We start from the raw sequence: 17,970 nt of genomic DNA, 5'->3' as shown, positions 1-17,970 counted from the left end.
TGCTGACTCATCCCTGTTGGTGATGAGCCTCACCACTGCTGGGAAGCCAGTGTTGAGGATGATGGATGAGGATATGGTGTTGGAGATCCTAACAGGTTGGGGTCTGTTAGTCAAAAAGTTCAAGATCCAGCTGCAGAGTGATGGTGCTACAGATTGTCCACTAATATCTGCAGAATGATTGTAAGGAAGGTTTAACAAAAATCCAAGAAGAGCAACCTGGCATAGGAGTCCTTATTCTCCAACTGTGTGAGGGACTGATGGATCACAGCAGCGACGCCATCCGCGGCGGAGCGGTTCCGCCTCTAGGCATACTGGTGAGGGTCAGCTGTTATGCTGATGGACTTTTTTATGTGTCACTACCAGCCTCTCAAAGCACTTCATCACTGTCGGGGTGAATTCAACTGGGCGATGGTCATTAAAACAGGACACTGTTGGAGCCTTTGGCACAGGGAACGATGGTAGGCACCTCGAGGCTCATAGTGACAGTGAAATACTGAATATGTCAGTCATGACTCAACTCAATGAAGTTTTTGTTTCCAGCGAGCCTTTGTGCAGACTTAGATCACGGATGAAGACTGTGGTTTAACAATTACTCTCCTTACGGATTTTCCATTTTTAACTTGCATGTCTGCACACAATATATTTGTGCTTTCCATGTACTGCACATGTATGTGAGCAAGCTATTACATATGTGAATCAAACGCACTGGAGAGTGTGTGTGCAATTGGTTTGAATCTGTAATACAGTATGCCAAAAGATGATGATCTATTGTGTCATGTTTCATTTAAATTTAAATTGTTGCAGGAAATATTCATACAAGTAAACTAATGATGGCTTACTTGCTCACATGCATTAAATGTTTTGCGGTGCCATGACAGACGCGGCTGAATTTGAAAGATAAAAATGAAATGATTTTTCCCACCCATTCCACCTCTTTTATTTTGAAACGCCTCTTACCGGAAACACTTGCACGGTTTTCACTTCCTGGATGTCCACTGCTAGCAGTGCTGCACAATGAAAATACTCAGGTTTTTTAGTTTATTCGCCTCATACTTACTAGTAGACAGCCTTAACATCGAGGTGAGTGTATTCTGTTGCACGTAGCTCCGACTATCCAACTAATTTGTTTGTTTTTTCATTGAATTTTACCGGAAACATCGTTTCCGTGTTAGCCTTCTCTGCTTTCATGCTAGCTGTTGTGATGCTGAGACTGGTAGCTTGTTTCAGCTAAAATCAGGCAAAGATAATAATATTCATTCATATTCTTTTGCTTGTTCTTCAGAATAGTGCAGGGCAGTTCTTCAGCAGCGGTCACACGAACAACTGGGCTGTTCTGGTGAGTATTTATCGACGCTGCACCTTTGGAAGAGACGTGCTAATTGGTTTTCTGTGATTTGTGTTGAGAGCTTCAGCAGAGACACATCTGTGCTTCCTCTTCATTTGACTTTATAAACAGGTGTGCACATCCAGATTCTGGTTCAACTACCGACATGTGGCAAATACTCTGTCTGTGTACAGGAGTGTCAAGAGGCTGGGCATCCCTGACAGGTGAGTAAAACTCAGCACAGCAGGTGTATTGTCTATTAAACATATTAACTGATGCAATAAGCACTGAGATACTGTGGTGTTGGTGTTAACCAGCGAATATTAAATCACTGATAGACTGGCACACAATTAATTGACATGTACACTCACTTTCCACTTCATTAGGTACTTTAGTTAATATTAATTCATTCTAACTCTTGCACTAAATCAGGACTAACTAATCTTGATGGAAAGGTGGTAATTCAACTGTATGATTTTGTTGCAAGATGTAGTTTTGTGTTTCTGTTATGAAAACACAATTGTTTTAAACAAATGTGAAGCTAAGATTCGGAGCTTAAATACCAGAGTGTGTTTGTTTTCACTGGCTTACCTAATGAACTGGCAAGTAAGTGTATTTTGTATATGTTTTTATTTATACTCTGTTAGCTATTTTAATTTGAAAAAAATTGGTTGTTTTTTCACCACACACGATAACATTAGAAATCAGAAAACTTTGTCCTTGTGCCAAATGGTACAATGAGATTCGCGTGTGCACAACCTAAAAGACACTGACACACGCACTCATTCCCCATCTACAATCACACGTAGTTCAGTTAATAAGTTAAAAGAGCACAGAGAAAAGCATCAAACCAGAGTGCTCGTATTGCACATACAATTGTGCATAAAAATATAAATTACAATATTGCAAGGTTATTCAGACAGAATAAGCTGATCTGTGGGAAGTTATTTGTCATCTGTAGGAATTATCTTCCTAGCCCCTAAACTGAGTCGATTGTCCTCTCTGCAGTGGAAATAGATTGATTTCAGGCTGCTCCCTTTGCTCCATATCGTTCCCTCTCTTTTGCCCATTTACTTCCCCTCTCCCTGCTCATGACGCCACCCACAAAAGGTACAAATGGCCAAATAAATGGTAATTGGTAGAGTATTTATAACTAAAGTAATAATAGTTGCAAATCCTTGTTCATTGCTGAGATGTTACAGACTCTCAAACATTAAGTGCTTCTTAAGTGATGCAGTGCTTCAGTTGTGTGTTGCTGTATGCAATTTGTACTTTTGTAATTTGAAACAGTCTTTACTCATCTTTGATTTACATCCACAATATACGTAAACTCTCTCTGTGTACTGCAGTCTATCCACGCTGCAGAATATTTCCATGTTGTATTTCCATTGAATGTCACAGTGAAATGCATCATGGAAAATAGAGCAAATGCATTACAAGTGACAAGGTCCGTGTTAACCTGCAAACATGACTTTATAACATGAAATATTAATACTGCACAACATTTTTATTTAATACAAAATGTAATTAAAGGTCTTTCTTTTTCTTTTAACCAGTCACATAGTCCTTATGCTGGCTGACGACATGGCCTGTAATCCCCGAAACCCCAAACCTGCCACAGTGTTCAGCCACAAGAACATGGAGCTGAACGTGTACGGTGACGACGTGGAGGTGGACTACCGAGGATACGAGGTCGGCATGCGGCGACTGCATTGAGCAAAAGCTGTTGGTCTCATTAAAATGTTCTTTGAAGAGTAATGTCTGAAAAGGGCAGATGACTTGACGAGTGACTTGCACAAACGTGTGCAGAGAGGAATAACCAGAGATGGGTATTTTTGTCGCTGACCATCCTGTGGGTTGTGTTTTGTGGATCTAGTCTTCGTCGCAGTTTATTTTTGAGTGTTTACTCGGCTTGTGTTGGGGTTTTAAAATATTAACAAACACTTTGCTGCGCAGCCTGTGTTTGCTTTGACGTCATAATCACGTGCAGCCACAGTGGATGCTGATGAAAGTGGAGAAAAAAGTCACAATGCTTTTGCCGTTCAATTAAGACATAATTGATACATTTAATTAATACATTTCTTTTACTTTTTAGTCATTTTGACACTGGATGTGACCTCCTTCTGCTGTGAACATGTTTGTGTCTTGTGTGTTTTAGGTGACTGTGGAGAACTTCCTGCGGGTTTTGACTGGACGGTTGCCTCTGAGCACTCCACGCTCCAAACGCCTCCTCTCTGACGATCGAAGCAACATCCTCATATACCTGACAGGTGCTTCAATGAAAAATCTTTACCTCCTTTAAATTTGTTCATTTTTTTTATTATTGAAGACCTGTGTTGAAACTACCTCAGAGAAATGGCAGTGATTTACAATCCCCAGAATGACGAGTGAGCAGAGGAAGAATGTTACTGTGCTGCTAAAGGCAGCGTAGGCACAAATCCAGCTTAAGGAAAGTTTAACTTGGAGATACAAACATTCGTATGACTCGACTTTGGTGAAATTGAGGCAAAATTGCAGTGAAAGTGAAGCAGGAAGTAGAGATAAAAATTAGAGCATTTGTCAGATGTTGAGACCCGCCCACTCAACTCTCCGCTACCTGTTAGCTTAGGCTACCACCTGTCACTCAAAGCTGGAACACCCTTAATTATGCAGAATTTTAACCCTTAACAAAAAATAAATGAAAAAAAATTAGCCCCCCTACAGTTGTCATGAACAGTGAAATAAATAAACCACTACTTTTTGTACCAGGCTGTAAACATGTTTAATGATGCTGTAATGTTGGGCTTTTTAACATGGGGGTCTATGGGGATTTGCTCCCTTTTGGAGCCTCAAGCGGCCACTGCAGTTTTTTTGCACTTCTGCATGGGCTTCTTCGATCAGACCCAGAGGTTTTTGCTTGGTTTTTACTGGTATTGGCATCAGCTGATACACGAGTGCATTCGATACATACATACATTTTTGTTTTTCCCAGTGAGATTTACAGACTGACTCATCCACATGTAGCCCTGTGCCCTCTAGAAGAGTGCGTGCAGCAGGGAGCTGGAAAACACTCGTACTCTTCCCTTTTTACCTGTTTGTTTAAATGGAGGAAGAAAAAGCAGTATCGACTCTGAATATCGGCCCAGAAATTGGGTGCACGTATCCTCCATCGCCCAAAGCTGATGTAAAAGAATCATTATCAGCTCTAAAAAAAAATCCACATAACTTAAATTTGTCTTTGCATTTTCTATCCAAATATTTCCTTATGTTATACATCTCTGTCCTTCCAGACCTTCATTCGAGCCGCCCACTCGGCTCATGCTGCCTCCAGCCTTGCTATTTAGTTTTCTATAACATATTTTTGCATTGTGAAAAAAAGATGTCTGAATTATTAACTGTGTGCGTTTGTGTAACAGGCCACGGAGGAAATGGCTTTCTGAAGTTCCAGGACTCGGAGGAGATCAGTAACGTGGAGCTGGCTGATGCCTTCGAGCAGATGTGGCAGAAAAGGAGGTAAATATAAAAATTTAAATTAAGCATTGTCATTATCCCTCTTTGTTCGGTCTTTCCTTCGTCCTGGGGCCAATTAGCAGTACAGCACGTCAACAAACATTTAATGACATGAAAAGTAGCAGCATATGAATTGAGAGGTTGTTGTGTTTGTTGGTGACGTATACTTCTAATAGCTTTCTATCCAGTGCAAGATAAAAGTAGTAGTAGCACATTTTGGTGATAATTTCCAAGTCCAGATCTCTTGGCTTTAACAATTTGCAGTTAATGTGTAGAACATCATTGTTGGAAATGAATGAATGAATGAATGAATGAATGAATGAGGGCAGCATGTGGCCCATGATGATATCAGTAGGTCTTTAAAAGTCAAGCTTCACTGTTTTTATTTGTCACATGTATATTATACATTTAAATAAAATTGCAACAGCCCTTGAGTGTTGCAAGTAGAATAAGAAAAAGAAAGAAAAACTATGACACGAGGTAATTAACATGTCTGACTATCAGGTGTAAAATTACTGAGAGAGTTAAATTAGCAAGGTTATTCTGACAAGGAGTGGAATAGGAAACAAGAAAGACAATTATATAATATGCAGAGCTATTTACAGTGAAGGTGAATGCAGGTTTGCTCTATTTGTGATTAATGTGTCGTGTAGTAGATGGAGTAAAGTGCAGGGAGGATACCAGCGTTAATTACAAGATTTTAGCTTTCTTACTAAATATTTTTAGGGTTGTTTCTTAAATTTAATTGACACATGCTTTAATTAATAAATATCTTTTCCATTGTGATGTAGGCACTTTGGTTATAAAAGTTTCTGAATTTGTAATTTCTGCAACAACTGTGTTAAATAATCCTCAGTGCAAATGTTTGTCTGACTTTTCATTTGTTTTCTGACCTTTATCTAGGAGGGAAAACCATTCGAAAGCAAACAAGATACAAATATTAAAACAAATATTGAACCGTCAAACATTAGTGTGACAAATGGATTAATCAGAAAATAACTTGATCTACAAATGCAATAGTTTCATAAATTCTTTTAAACCGTGGTCTTCAGCGTTTTTCAGACCAAGGACCCAAAACTGATGAAGACATTAAGCTCGGACTAGTGCAAATTATAAATACACAGTATTATTATTATGATTCTGCATTAAATATTAAGCTATTCAAATAATACATAGGTTCAAATATTATTTATTTTTTTTGTTTCTATTTTTTTGTTCAAGTGACACATAGATCCATTCAGGCCTCAGTAGTTGGCTGATGGGAGCTAGCTGCACTGTTAGCTTCTCTTCTGCTAATGTTGCAACGTGAGTCTGGGATCTCACCTGGAGACTGAACAGGCTCTTGGAGCCTGACAGAGTCAGCGTTTAATATGTTTCATCATGATTGGTTAAGCAGCAATAGGGGCAGGGCCTACTGTTTACAGGAGGCGGGGCTAATGTGGCGCTCTGTGTGAAAGAGTGAGCTGTAGAGTCGGCTCCTCTGCCTCCATTTATCCATTTACTAAAATATGTTGGAGTCATGTTAATATATTTAAATACATTTAAAATTGTGGAGGAAAATTAAAAAAAAAAAAGTATAAAAATATCTTATCAACCAAAGAACAGAGTACCTGTTTTAAACTGTTCAACACCAACATAATTATTATGTATTTAGAAAAGCTCTTTCTGTCACGTCTCCACTCTTGTCCTCCAAATCAGTCATCACCATCATCATCATCATCATCATCATCATCAGCAGCAGCAGCAGCAGCGAGTGTCTGGGCACCGTTCAGACTCCGGGCCGCTAGATAAAAGCTTAGAGACGCCAGCTTTGCTGCTGATGTGATAATTGCACGTTTTAACTGCCAAATTACAGCCACCGAAGAGACCTTCCCATCATAGTTCGTCCCTCCCCGCCCCCTTTTTTTTCCCCCCCTAAAAAAAACAAACAAACCTCGATTTGGTCAACTTGTTTTAAAACTATTTGCTCTTTTTTTCTAAATGGGGAATAAGTTGTAGTAAAAAACTGTTTTTCCAGGATGGAGGGGAGGGGGGAGGAGGAACGGTGTGCGTGGGAGTGACAGGGAGACTGAATGGAGCTGTTGGTTTTTCTTGGTCGCCATGGCAACTGCTGTATGAAAGACGGTTAGAAGGGTTTGTGTGTGTGTGTGATACTGGTTTAATGGGACAAATGGACGAGTGTTATGCCAGCTGTGTGTTCTCTCATCAGTTTTATTTGTGCGTGTTTTGTGTTTATGTGTCACCAGGTACAACGAGCTGCTCTTCATCATCGACACCTGCCAGGGCGCCTCCATGTACGAGAGGTTTTACTCTCCCAACCTCATGGCCTTGGCCAGCAGTCAAGTTGGAGAAGACTCCCTGTCTGTGAGTTTTCCTCCCCTCGTACGAGGGGAAAAATGAATTAAAAAGCATCAATCAGTTTGTCAGCTCCTCTAATGAGCAGTGAGATGCGTCTGGAGAACGGCGACGGTTTGATCGCGCAGGCTCGTCCCATGCAGCGGTTCGTCAGCGCTGCTCAGAATAGTGTTTTTTTCCACTTAATTACAAGGAGGAGACGATGTGAAGATAATTATGCTGAAGCAATTAGTCAGACACAGAAATTGTTAACGGATATTTAAATAAGTCATCAATTGAGGAAAGTGTTTAATGAGGGTTTGCTGGTTCCTGCTTAACGTTCCATAATTTAATTAATGATTTCTTTCTTTTCTTTCTTTTCTTTCTTTCTTTCTTTCTTTTTTAAATTGTTAGGGAAATTACTCGGAGTACGGCTGCACAATTAGTCGAATTTTAATCGTGATCACGATTTTGGCTGCTACGATTAAATGAATCTGATCGTAGGCGATATTTACATTTAAGATGTGGGCTCTGCTGTGTTTCTAATCAAGCAGTTTCTCAACCAGTAGTCAGCCAACCACATTTGAACGCATGGTTCAGGCTTCATTACGGTGCCTAAATAACAAGGGAGTGCACGCTGGAGCACCAGCCTCAAGTTTCCCTCGTGACGGATTCTGAACATCGTATATTTGTCATGAATAGTGAACCGCTGAGACCAAAACCATTTTTTGTTCCAGGCTGTAAACATGTTTAATAATAATTTTTAATATGGGGATTTGCTCCCTTTTGGAGCCTCAAGTGGCCACTCGATGAACTGCAGTTATTTGTACTGAATGTGAATGGGCTTCATCGCTTACGTTGCTGCTTGGTTACTGCCCGGTGTCCTAACGAGAGCAAGTCATCGTGGACCTGTTTTGGATTTTGGCCGAATGACGTGAAGCAAGAACAAGTTATATGCAAAGAGTGCAGCAGAGTTACACAACTAATTTGTTCAGTCATCTAAAAAACCATAACACTCCTCCTGTGACGAATGCACGGAGGCCAAAGCTAACGATCCACGTAAATGTAAACTTTATTTTTTCATTATTAAGCATTTATTCTAATTTAAAGTTTCATTTTGCACTGAAAACTGTTTGAACATTGTTTGTTGAAAAGTAGTGCAGTAAAGATACAGATGTTTCCCCGAAACATGATGAATAATCACGATTGCAAAATTAATAGAAAATAATCATGATTATCATTTTGGCCATAATCGGACTCGGAGCTGTGGACTCAGAGTCATGGGAGCAGCTCAGGGGTCGGGTTCTAGCTCAAGGCCACAGAGACAGAGGAATGTGAACCTGTGACCTTATGGTGCCTAAGCTGCTTCTCTTCATTATGTCAGAAAAATATTCAAAGGCACAGACTACTCATTAATAAACCAATTGCTTGTAATTGAATACTAAAAATATTGTGCATCGACTCTGATGAATTAAAACCACCTGAAGACGCAAAGTTTCCACAACACACTGTATCCACCCTGCTCATTGATTCTTCATCCAGCAGTGAAGAGAAGTAACGTCTCCCTATCTACTCCAAACAGCCTGATGATGATTTATTCATTTCTTTCTACAACACTGTAGAATTGCTCCAAAATGATTGCACCTCAGGGATTAATACATATTCTAATCCTCGTCCTAAAATGCTTTTCCTTTGAGAAGCGTGAGAGAAATGGAAACAGTTTTTGACTCTGACCTGGTCCAGCACGTTTCTGATCCGTGGTCCTGGACCCACCAGCTTAAACCGTCATCATCTTAAAAAGTGTTTATACATTTATACGTGTACTCACAAAAAAAAAAGATTGCTGCACGTTTAAAGGTGTTTGTGCCTTGGGCTCAAACTCCTCATGATCACCTTAAAACATTTAATTTCAGTGTGTGTTTGCTGAGCTGCACACGACGTCCTCAGGTCCCACAACACTCAGCAAAACCAAAGCCGGATGTGAATGTTACATCTGTTTCCTCTTCACATTTTACAAATGATGATTCATTTATCATTGCACAGTTCACCTCAATATTTGATTTCACTAAATACTTGTGTACTTATTACATTTCTGAATAAATATTAAAAAAACTACCTAATAAATGTATAACCACCAGAAATGTATTGTTTTTTTTGATGCCAGTCTGCAACAACTCACTAATTTAACTGGAGTTGATTTTACACTGGTCAGCATTTATCTCCACTTCCTGATCTGATTAAGATGAGGCTTTATTGATCCCCATTGAGGAAATTCAAAAACGGGTCTATTAGTGCAAACACTTTATTAGTGCAAACACTTTATTAGTGTAAACACGTAATAGCACCAAAGCTCATGAGTCGCTTTCTTTGATATCCCAATTTTTTTTTGTGTAATTGTAGCACCAGCCAGATTTGGCTATCGGAGTCCACCTGATGGACCGGTACACCTTCTACCTGCTGGAGTTCCTGGAAGACATCCACCCTGCGAGCAAAACCAACATGAATGATCTGGTGAGGATGGGTTTTACTTGTGTGTGCACTCACAGCTTCTACATAGACATCAGCCAGGGAGGGTCACAACCTTCCAGAGGCCGAGACCGACGTCCTTTTTCACATGAAAGGTTTAGACGTTGTTATGGGGTGGGGGTCTCTGGACTGGTCTCCACCAAGTAACATCCACATGAATGAATACCAGGTGTAAAAGTTTCCCAACAGAATATTGAATTACCACAACGTGTTATTCACCTCGCCTGTCATAATGTGGTCATAATGTTGTGGCTGATCAGAGTATGTTTTCCCTTCATTTCGAGGAGAAAAATATCTGAATATATATATATTTATATATTTTACTTAAACAACAAGTCAGGCATTGAGAGTTTACTGCTGGATCCAACTTTTTTCTTGGAAAACAACCGCAACTCATTATGAAAATCATTAAATAATCAACTGTAATTTGCGTGATTCGCTAATTTCTGTCAATTTGTTTTTGGTGGGAAAGTAATCAAAAAAAAACTAAATGTCAGAGTCAATAAAGAAGTAGTTGCTTTTTGCAGCAGTGGAATACAAAAGCAAATATGCTGAGTGTTTGTGGACTGTGGTGCAGTGACTCACTGCTTTTGACAGAACACGCGGTTAATTCTAACAAACGCGAAGCAACGTTTCTCACGGTACAGACGTTCCAGCTACCAGATCAGCTCAGGCTCATGGTTAGACAACATAAGTTTAAATTACTTTTCACAAATCAATAAATACAATTTATTTATAATCTACAAAAGACAAAAAATATGATGACGACACATTATTCATAAAAAATAAAGTAATAAAATGACCAAATAATTCAAGTTCAATCCATCTGTTTATGTAGTAGGTGCAAAAAGATTTAACAAGTTTTGTCCTAAAAATATTAAATAATAATACAGATTTTATATTTAAGATGAGATAAAATAAGCCTTTATTTATTCCACCATGGGGAAATTCTCAGTGTTAACAGCAGCAGAGACATTCAGCCCTCACACAGACTGTGCACATATATGTGGACCAAAGAATTAAAAACAAACAAGGCAGAATTAAAGTACGAAAATATAGAAAATGAGTACGATTTATCCAAAGAATAAAAGGACTAAACCATAGGTCTTCAACAGGGGATCCACGCCCCCTATGGGCATGCAGTGGTACTGCAGGGAGGTCGCACCATCTTTGGTTGATTAGACATTTTTTTTTATCTTAATCCCCACAAATTTAAATTATTTTTTAAAAAACACATTAACATGAATCCAACATATTTTAGTAAGGGGCGAAATGGAGTCAGCACTTCCTGTACATGCTCACTCTGTCAGGTTCCCTCCAATTGGCTGTTTGTTTATTCAGTCACCAGGTGAACTCCAGACGCTGCAGTATTAGCAGAAGAAAAGCTAAAAGTGCAGCTTGCTCCCATCAGCCAAATACTGAGGCCTGCTGGTTCACTGACCTACATTTTGAAATAAAAAGCTAAATATTTGAACATCTATATATTTTAATAGTTTAATATTGAATGCAAACTGTTAATAATATATATTTATAAATAGCACTTGGTTGAGTTTATTATAGAACATATATAGTAGGTGGGGGGTCCCTACTTAATCTCTCAATCAGTTTTGGATCCTTGGCCTGAAACGTTTAAGACCTTTGGACTAAACAAAACTGCTAAGTTGCTCTGCTTTGACAACAACAACTTCTCTTCTGCTTCTTTGTGTTGTCCAACCCAATAATAAACCACAACGTCACCATCCCTAACGACTACGTGACATCCTCTGTAAGCGCTGGATCTGGTACCTACACGGCCCCGGTCCTAACGGCTGAAAGCCACGCGGGCCTCGCTGCACTCAGCGACACTTGAAACAGAATATCTGATGGTGTTTTAAGACTGTTGGTCTTTGACATGTGACGGTGGTGATGAGGTTTCCATGTCGCGTTTCGGTCTATGGCTCAAATCTCAGCAGCGCCTCCCTTTTCATCTTTTAGTCTCCTGCAGAGGTCCACTGACCCCACGGGAGGAACCGCACCTCATCAGTGTGACCGGGGCGTCATCTTGTTGCTCTGGCACCGAGTCGACCTGACTGATGCTTATTATTCTTTCCAATTTTCCTGTTTCTATAGATGCACTCTTTCTTCTTGTGCTATTTGGCAGAATTAAGGTTCAATAGTATGGATTTTCCCAGGCGAAGTTCTCTGTTCTTTCTTTTTATAATCCAAGCAGCACCGGCTGCTTCCCTTTGATGACAGAAATTGCCTCGACCTTCCCTTTTCAGAATCTGCGAGCAGTCGTTTGTTTTTCCAACTACTGTTTGGCTGACGGAGATAACGGTCACCTCAGTTTAATGATTTTTTTTTAATTTCTTTTCAAATGGGAGGGACCAGTCGGGCAGCGCGCTGATGAATCACACTCTTAAGCGGATTAGCCCACAAGTGGTAACACACCGAGCGCCGAGAGATTCGTAATTGACTGGGACGCGCACAAATGTCGGCCTCCCTGCCTCTAATCTTCTCCTCACATCGTCACAGATTTTAACGCCTCCCACTCCTGTTCTAACCGCGTTTGGTTCAGCTGGCAACTAGTTGAGCTTTATTTTTTATCAGCGGTATTAAAATCAGTAAATCAAATAAAACTTCTTGTCTTGCTCCATGAAAATGATTGAAAAGAAATGTCTAATTTACGATGAACCTGTAAAATCCTGATGTGGAGTTTGTGTTTTCTCTGCCTCCTCAGTTCAAAGTGTGTCCCAAGAGTCAGTGCGTGTCCACTCCGGGCCACCGTACCGACCTGTTCCTGAGGGACCCGGGAAGCGTCCTCATCACGGATTTCTTCGGTAGCGTCCGCAAAGTGGAGATCACCACGGAGACCATCAACCTGACCGAGCCCATCAAGGCGGTGGAGGAGACGTAAGAGGATTAAACTTTATCTCACACGAATATACGACTTTATATGAACCAATCAGGCATAACATTATGACCATCATGACCACCTTACTAATATGTGTAGGTCTCCCCTTGTGCCTTTGGGTTCTGTGGGTTGAGGGGAGGGGCCAAAGTGGATCATTCTACAGATACTTAATCAGTTTGGGATGAATTTGGAGACCAGGTCAACACCTTGCGATGTTTTTGTGTTTGTGTCTATGTGAGGCTGCATCCTGCTGAGGATGGCTGCCACCACCAAGGGGTGTCATTACATGTCTACGTTTACATCCACATGAATCTCAGGTCCAAAAGGATCCGGGCAGAACAGTGAATTGTCACGGGATGGTCGTAATGTTGTGGTTGATCGGTGTATAGTGAGTGGTGGTTTATTGGAGTAAAGTCTGATCTGTAGAGGCCTCATCTACTTAAATAGTAGTTTTGATACTTAAATATGCATAATTTAAAGAAAGAAATTTAGTTTTCTGGATTCTTCCTTCAACTATCAAAATATTTGAATGTGCTTATTATACTTTATACTATCAAACAGAACTGAGAAACAGCGTAATAATAAACAGAGGAAATGTTTTGCCGACAGCACACAAATGATGACAGTAAGTCTGGGGACACGCTGGGCTACGTTTAAAGCTCCAACGAGAGGAACGACGTGAATAAAATCCCACATTGAGGTCACCCTCTCTCTCTCTCTCTCTCTCTCTCCTCTAATTGAAGTGCCACGGGCCATATTCGTTTTATGTTTAGTTCCCAACTCACCAGTCTTTGATTTCTGTTTAGAGCACCTCTCATTAGTGATATTGATTTCTCCTCTAATGATGTGTTGTGGGGCCCGTTTCTGGGAGAGCAGAGGACTCGGTGGATGTCGCCATGACTACCCTGCAGGCGTTTCAGGACCTGATTGTGAGTCCGACCGAACGATCGGATTGTTTAAAGTGATAAAACAGCTCGTTTGAGATGCCGTTTGCTCTGTTTTTACAATCAGCAAAGCATAGTTTCAGAGCTCAGTGAGGATCATAATTAAGACGTATCGCTTGTGGACCTTCGAGCAGTAATTCATGTGCTCTTAATGAGGGCTTTGTGAGTGTCTGCAGCAGATTAGCTATAGCGCTACCCTGTGGCGAGCTCCACGCCTCCCCATCCTTCACGCAGGGCTGTGATGAATGCTTTCAGTCACTAGATGGCTGCAGAGAACCTTAAATCTCCTCCTCTGCGCCCGGTGACAGAGTTGTTTGCTTTCTCACAAACACACTAATCCCATAATAAGCTCATTCGCCGAGAGTTTTAGGAAACGCGCGGCTAATGCACTGAAACGCAAACACTCTGCCATATGTCGCGTAAAATGTGATGAAAATTGAAACTTTAATCACCATTATTCACACTCACTCTATTAATTGTATTAAGCTGGGATTTAATTGAACCACTGGGAGCGTTAAAGAATCTCATGCATTTGGCTGCCAATTAGTAATTAGGGGCTATTGCTATTCCGGTCGTATTCATCGGCTGCTTTTTTGCCTCGGGCAGGTTAGTCATTGCGCACAACTTCAGCCTATTACTTTATTATTGATTAGGGCCAACGCATTAGGTCTGCGGATCCTCTCGGCAACACACGAACGCCACCGCCGGTGTGTTACTGAGCCGACTGTTGCTCTAATTCGATCCGAGAGAGACGCTCCGTCTCCATTTCTGATGTAAGGAACCAGCAACCTCCCGATTCATTTGATGTTTAACAGAGTTTACGGATGCAGCACAACACGAGCAGCGTGGTTCTGCTTTTAAGGAGAGTAAATGATGTTAGGGGGAAGGCTAACAGCGTTTCCTGTCATTTTCATGTCGCGTCACGGTGTTTCCTTTGCTTCACTCAGACTTGACAGGTAACACAGACACAGGAGCGTGTTTTCAGATCTTCTCACAGATCCAGGGTTTTTTTTATTTTTATTTTTTTTATAGCCATGGGCAGATATTGCAAGTTGTCCTACATAAAACCTCATAATTGTAGAACTTACGAAACCGCTGAAATATTGAGCGTCATTAAATATAAATTGAATGTTGGTTAGTTTTTAGCAGGAACACGTCTCACAGTTTTTTCCTTTTTTTTTTCTCTGAATGTAGGACTCGGTGTTTGCAAGGTTTAAAATGCTACAGAGGCAGAGGCAGAACATCCCCGACAGAATCAGCCGCTAAATAAGTTAAATCCAATCCAGGCACTTTAGAAAACACCAAAATGAAGCAAAGTGCTGCACAGAAGGGATAAATAAAAGACAATAAATAAAAAATAAAAAAAGTATAAATAAAACATGAGTAAAAAGACGACGGCAGCAAGAAGTCAGCGTCTTACAGGGTGAAAGGTCAAAGGTCAAAGGATGCGGAACAGATGGGTTTTGACGACAGCAGAGCCGTGTTTCTTAAAAAGTGTAAAATATGATAATCCCAAGTCTTAAATACGGGCATATTTTGCATTGTAGATCTTAAATTACATTTAGCCAAGTCTTAAATCCTTACGTCCATTTATTACCACTCCATTTGCAGTACGACCGCCTCTGGCCCCGACCTGTTATGTTTCTGTTCCTCATTAGTGGAGACCACCCCAGGGATGTCCCAAGTTCAGAGCTGAATGTTGAATTTTGTTATTTTGAAAGTAATTCTGGGTCTCTGATTTTCCTTATTTTTCGTAATTTGTGTAGGTCTTAAATTAAACTCGTAATGGTCTTAAAAAGGTCCAAACATGCAGGAACCCTGGTAGAGGGAAGTAATTTCTCAGTTTTCTCTTCTGTGTTTGTCTTGTTGTGTCCATATGCTTCTCATTTTAAGATTATGTAAAAGCATCTCTGGGTACTGAGAAAAGCATTATATTTATAAATATATACACATACATATTATTATTATTACACAGCTGAGGAGCCACAACCGCAGCTAAACAGCACATATGATAATCCTGCTGCATCTTAATCTGACCATGATTTAAAAAGAGTAATATGTTATGAATTGACCTGAATGACACGAGAGAAGAGAACTTATTTGATTTTTAGTCTTTATCCAAGGCCGGCCACAACCATCAGTGACATCAGATCATCCCAGTCTTTACGTCGGTCTCTATTTACGGTCGTCCCATAAATGTTGGAAATGACAGGAAAAAGGCCCAGACCAGGTTGTTGAAAGTGTGGGATTATCTTTACTTAGAGATTCAGTGCGTCGACCGCTTATTGAAATATTTGAAATAACAAGCAGTCGCTACATGAGAGCATCTTGACGGAAAAGAACCTTCATGAGCTCAAAAAAAAAAAAAAAAAACACAGCGTCGTTTGTATTTGGACTTTTCTAGTGAGTTATTTGTCTGGTCGTTGTGACCTTCTCATGACTAAGAAATTATATTTCTGCACATATAGACGTTTAAACTGAAATGGGGTAGATTAGCATTCATGTGAAAGCAGCATTTAGTAGATAAATAATACAGAAACACTTTCAATTACACTCAGCACAAGATATTGAAGTTAAATATTGACAGGCTTAGTAGTAAAAGTACAAGTAGCGTCAGTGGTTACAAGTTTGAAACGAGTTCTTTCCTCTTAGATAGCAGGATAAAATGTATTGTTATGTTACAAAACTTGGATTAGTTTAATTTTCATTTTTTAATCTGCTACTCAGAAAATAATCAATAGATTAATTCATAAGGAAAAAAGAATCCTTTGTTTCAGCCTCCGTATACCACACGCCTACAAGATGTAAGCTTGCTCTGATGAAACGAAGCAACAGTAAATTCAGATTTTATGCAGTGATAACTTTTAAAATTCAAAGTTTCACCTTGTGCGTAAATTGTGGGGAAAGATGAGCGGGTTGGGGGGGGGCGGAAACATCACAAACATCACACATCTGCTCTGGAAACTTCCTTCTCTGTAGCTGTGAACGGTTTAGTCAGTTGACTAATTAGTGGATTGACAAAAAAATAATAATTGACAACTTTTTTTTTCTTTTTTTTTTTGCCATTTTTAGTTAAAAATGTGAAACTGTTGCTGCTTCCTGAAAGTGCAGCAGGTGTCAGAATTATTTTTTCACATCCCGTATTTTAATTTTGAAAAGACAAAACTGTAATAAAAGTTAAAAAAAATAATAATTATTGCAGCTCTACTTGCACTAACCGTGCTGCCTCACTTAAAAGGAATAAATCAAAATTCAGGTTTAATCCCTCGCCGACACGTCTGGATCATCTCGGAAAGCGAGAGAGAGACAAAAACAGGCTCTTTTATGAGCTCGCTGTCCAGATGCCGCTGCTCAAGTTAAATAATAGCGTTTCATAAGACCTGAAAATGGGCTGTGAACGAGCCCTGTTTGTTCCCACGGAGAGAAGATCACAGATGTCCTCTGAAACACGGCGTCATTAAATATAGTGCTGCTTTAATCCACTTTTGCCAGCGTGTTCAGTCGCTCGGGAAAGTGGAGGAGGACGTCTGGAAGAAGATGAACACGCCTGTTGCTTGTCCCTCTTCTCCATGTTCCAGCTTCCCTGTCGTTCCTCTTGCGGCGTAATATCGTTTCTCTCCCATTAAGTGAATGACACTCAATAGCACGTTTTTAATGGATCCACTCAACCGGCTTCATTACACACGGGCTTAACAGTGTCGTGGTTTCCCTTCCAGTCATAGGTGCTCGTTGACCGGATCGCGTCCTCCTCTGGATTACAAGGCTCCTGGCGTAATTGCAACGATCAAAAACTAAACTTAATGTAATTTGTAACCTGCAGCACTGGACTTAGTTTACAAAAAAAAAATGAGTTATTGGTGGAGCAGATGTTAAAAGGAAATTTGTTTGACCTAAAGATGGCAGATGGAGGCGGCGGCAGCAGCAGCAGCAGCGATGCCAGGGCTGGAGGTGGGGAGGGAGGAGGGAGGGGCAGACACATCCATTAGAATCAGCTAAGTGGATTGAAAATTCCTCTCTAAAGTCTCTTTATGGAAAATAAAGTGGAAAGTGGTTCAAATTGAATTAGAGCTCATCTCTTGTGCTAAATAACAGAGGGAGGGGCGCGGCGGTGAGACGCAGGTCCTCGCGTTTCTTAATGGAAGAAAGAGCTCGGAGCTCATAGAGGGCTCTGCAGGAGATGGTTTTTCTCCCTCCGCTTGCCAGCGCGCCCTGCCGAGGCAGAAAGGAGGAACATCTATAGAGGGAAAGGTTGCGTAAAAGTAACTCGGAGGGAAGAGAGTGACAAAAGAAGAACAGGTTGCTCCACTCAGCGAGTGGCTGCTCACAGGGGGGACGTGGCCCACTTTGTCAGCGGCTGTCTGGCCTGAAATGTCTTTGAAAGGCAGCCACTCTCTTGAACCTCCTCTCGACCGTGACCTTTAGCCAGGACTCCTCCATCTGAGTCTGTGTCACGCTTTAGA

General features: G+C 40.6%; 1 protein-coding gene across 1 annotated transcript in view; it reads left to right on the top strand.

Moving 5' to 3' along the window:
- Positions 1–950: 950 nt before the first annotated feature.
- pigk (phosphatidylinositol glycan anchor biosynthesis, class K) overlaps positions 951–17,970 on the top strand; it is a 37,901-nt gene continuing 20,881 nt past the window's right edge. Inside the window, exons 1-9 of the mRNA XM_047589610.1 lie at positions 951–1,080; positions 1,283–1,336; positions 1,457–1,548; positions 2,881–3,016; positions 3,483–3,594; positions 4,720–4,816; positions 7,060–7,177; positions 9,548–9,658; positions 12,393–12,565. Coding sequence (XP_047445566.1) covers positions 1,015–1,080; positions 1,283–1,336; positions 1,457–1,548; positions 2,881–3,016; positions 3,483–3,594; positions 4,720–4,816; positions 7,060–7,177; positions 9,548–9,658; positions 12,393–12,565 — 959 coding nt within the window. The 5' untranslated portion in view covers positions 951–1,014. The remainder of the gene's footprint in view (positions 1,081–1,282; positions 1,337–1,456; positions 1,549–2,880; positions 3,017–3,482; positions 3,595–4,719; positions 4,817–7,059; positions 7,178–9,547; positions 9,659–12,392; positions 12,566–17,970) is intronic.

Source organism: Mugil cephalus, chromosome 7 (assembly GCF_022458985.1).
Source record: "Mugil cephalus isolate CIBA_MC_2020 chromosome 7, CIBA_Mcephalus_1.1, whole genome shotgun sequence".
In the NCBI taxonomy this organism is placed as follows: Eukaryota; Metazoa; Chordata; class Actinopteri; order Mugiliformes; family Mugilidae; genus Mugil; species Mugil cephalus.
The sequence above is the reverse complement of the archived record's forward strand: the minus strand, read 5'-3'. Positions and strand labels throughout refer to the sequence as shown.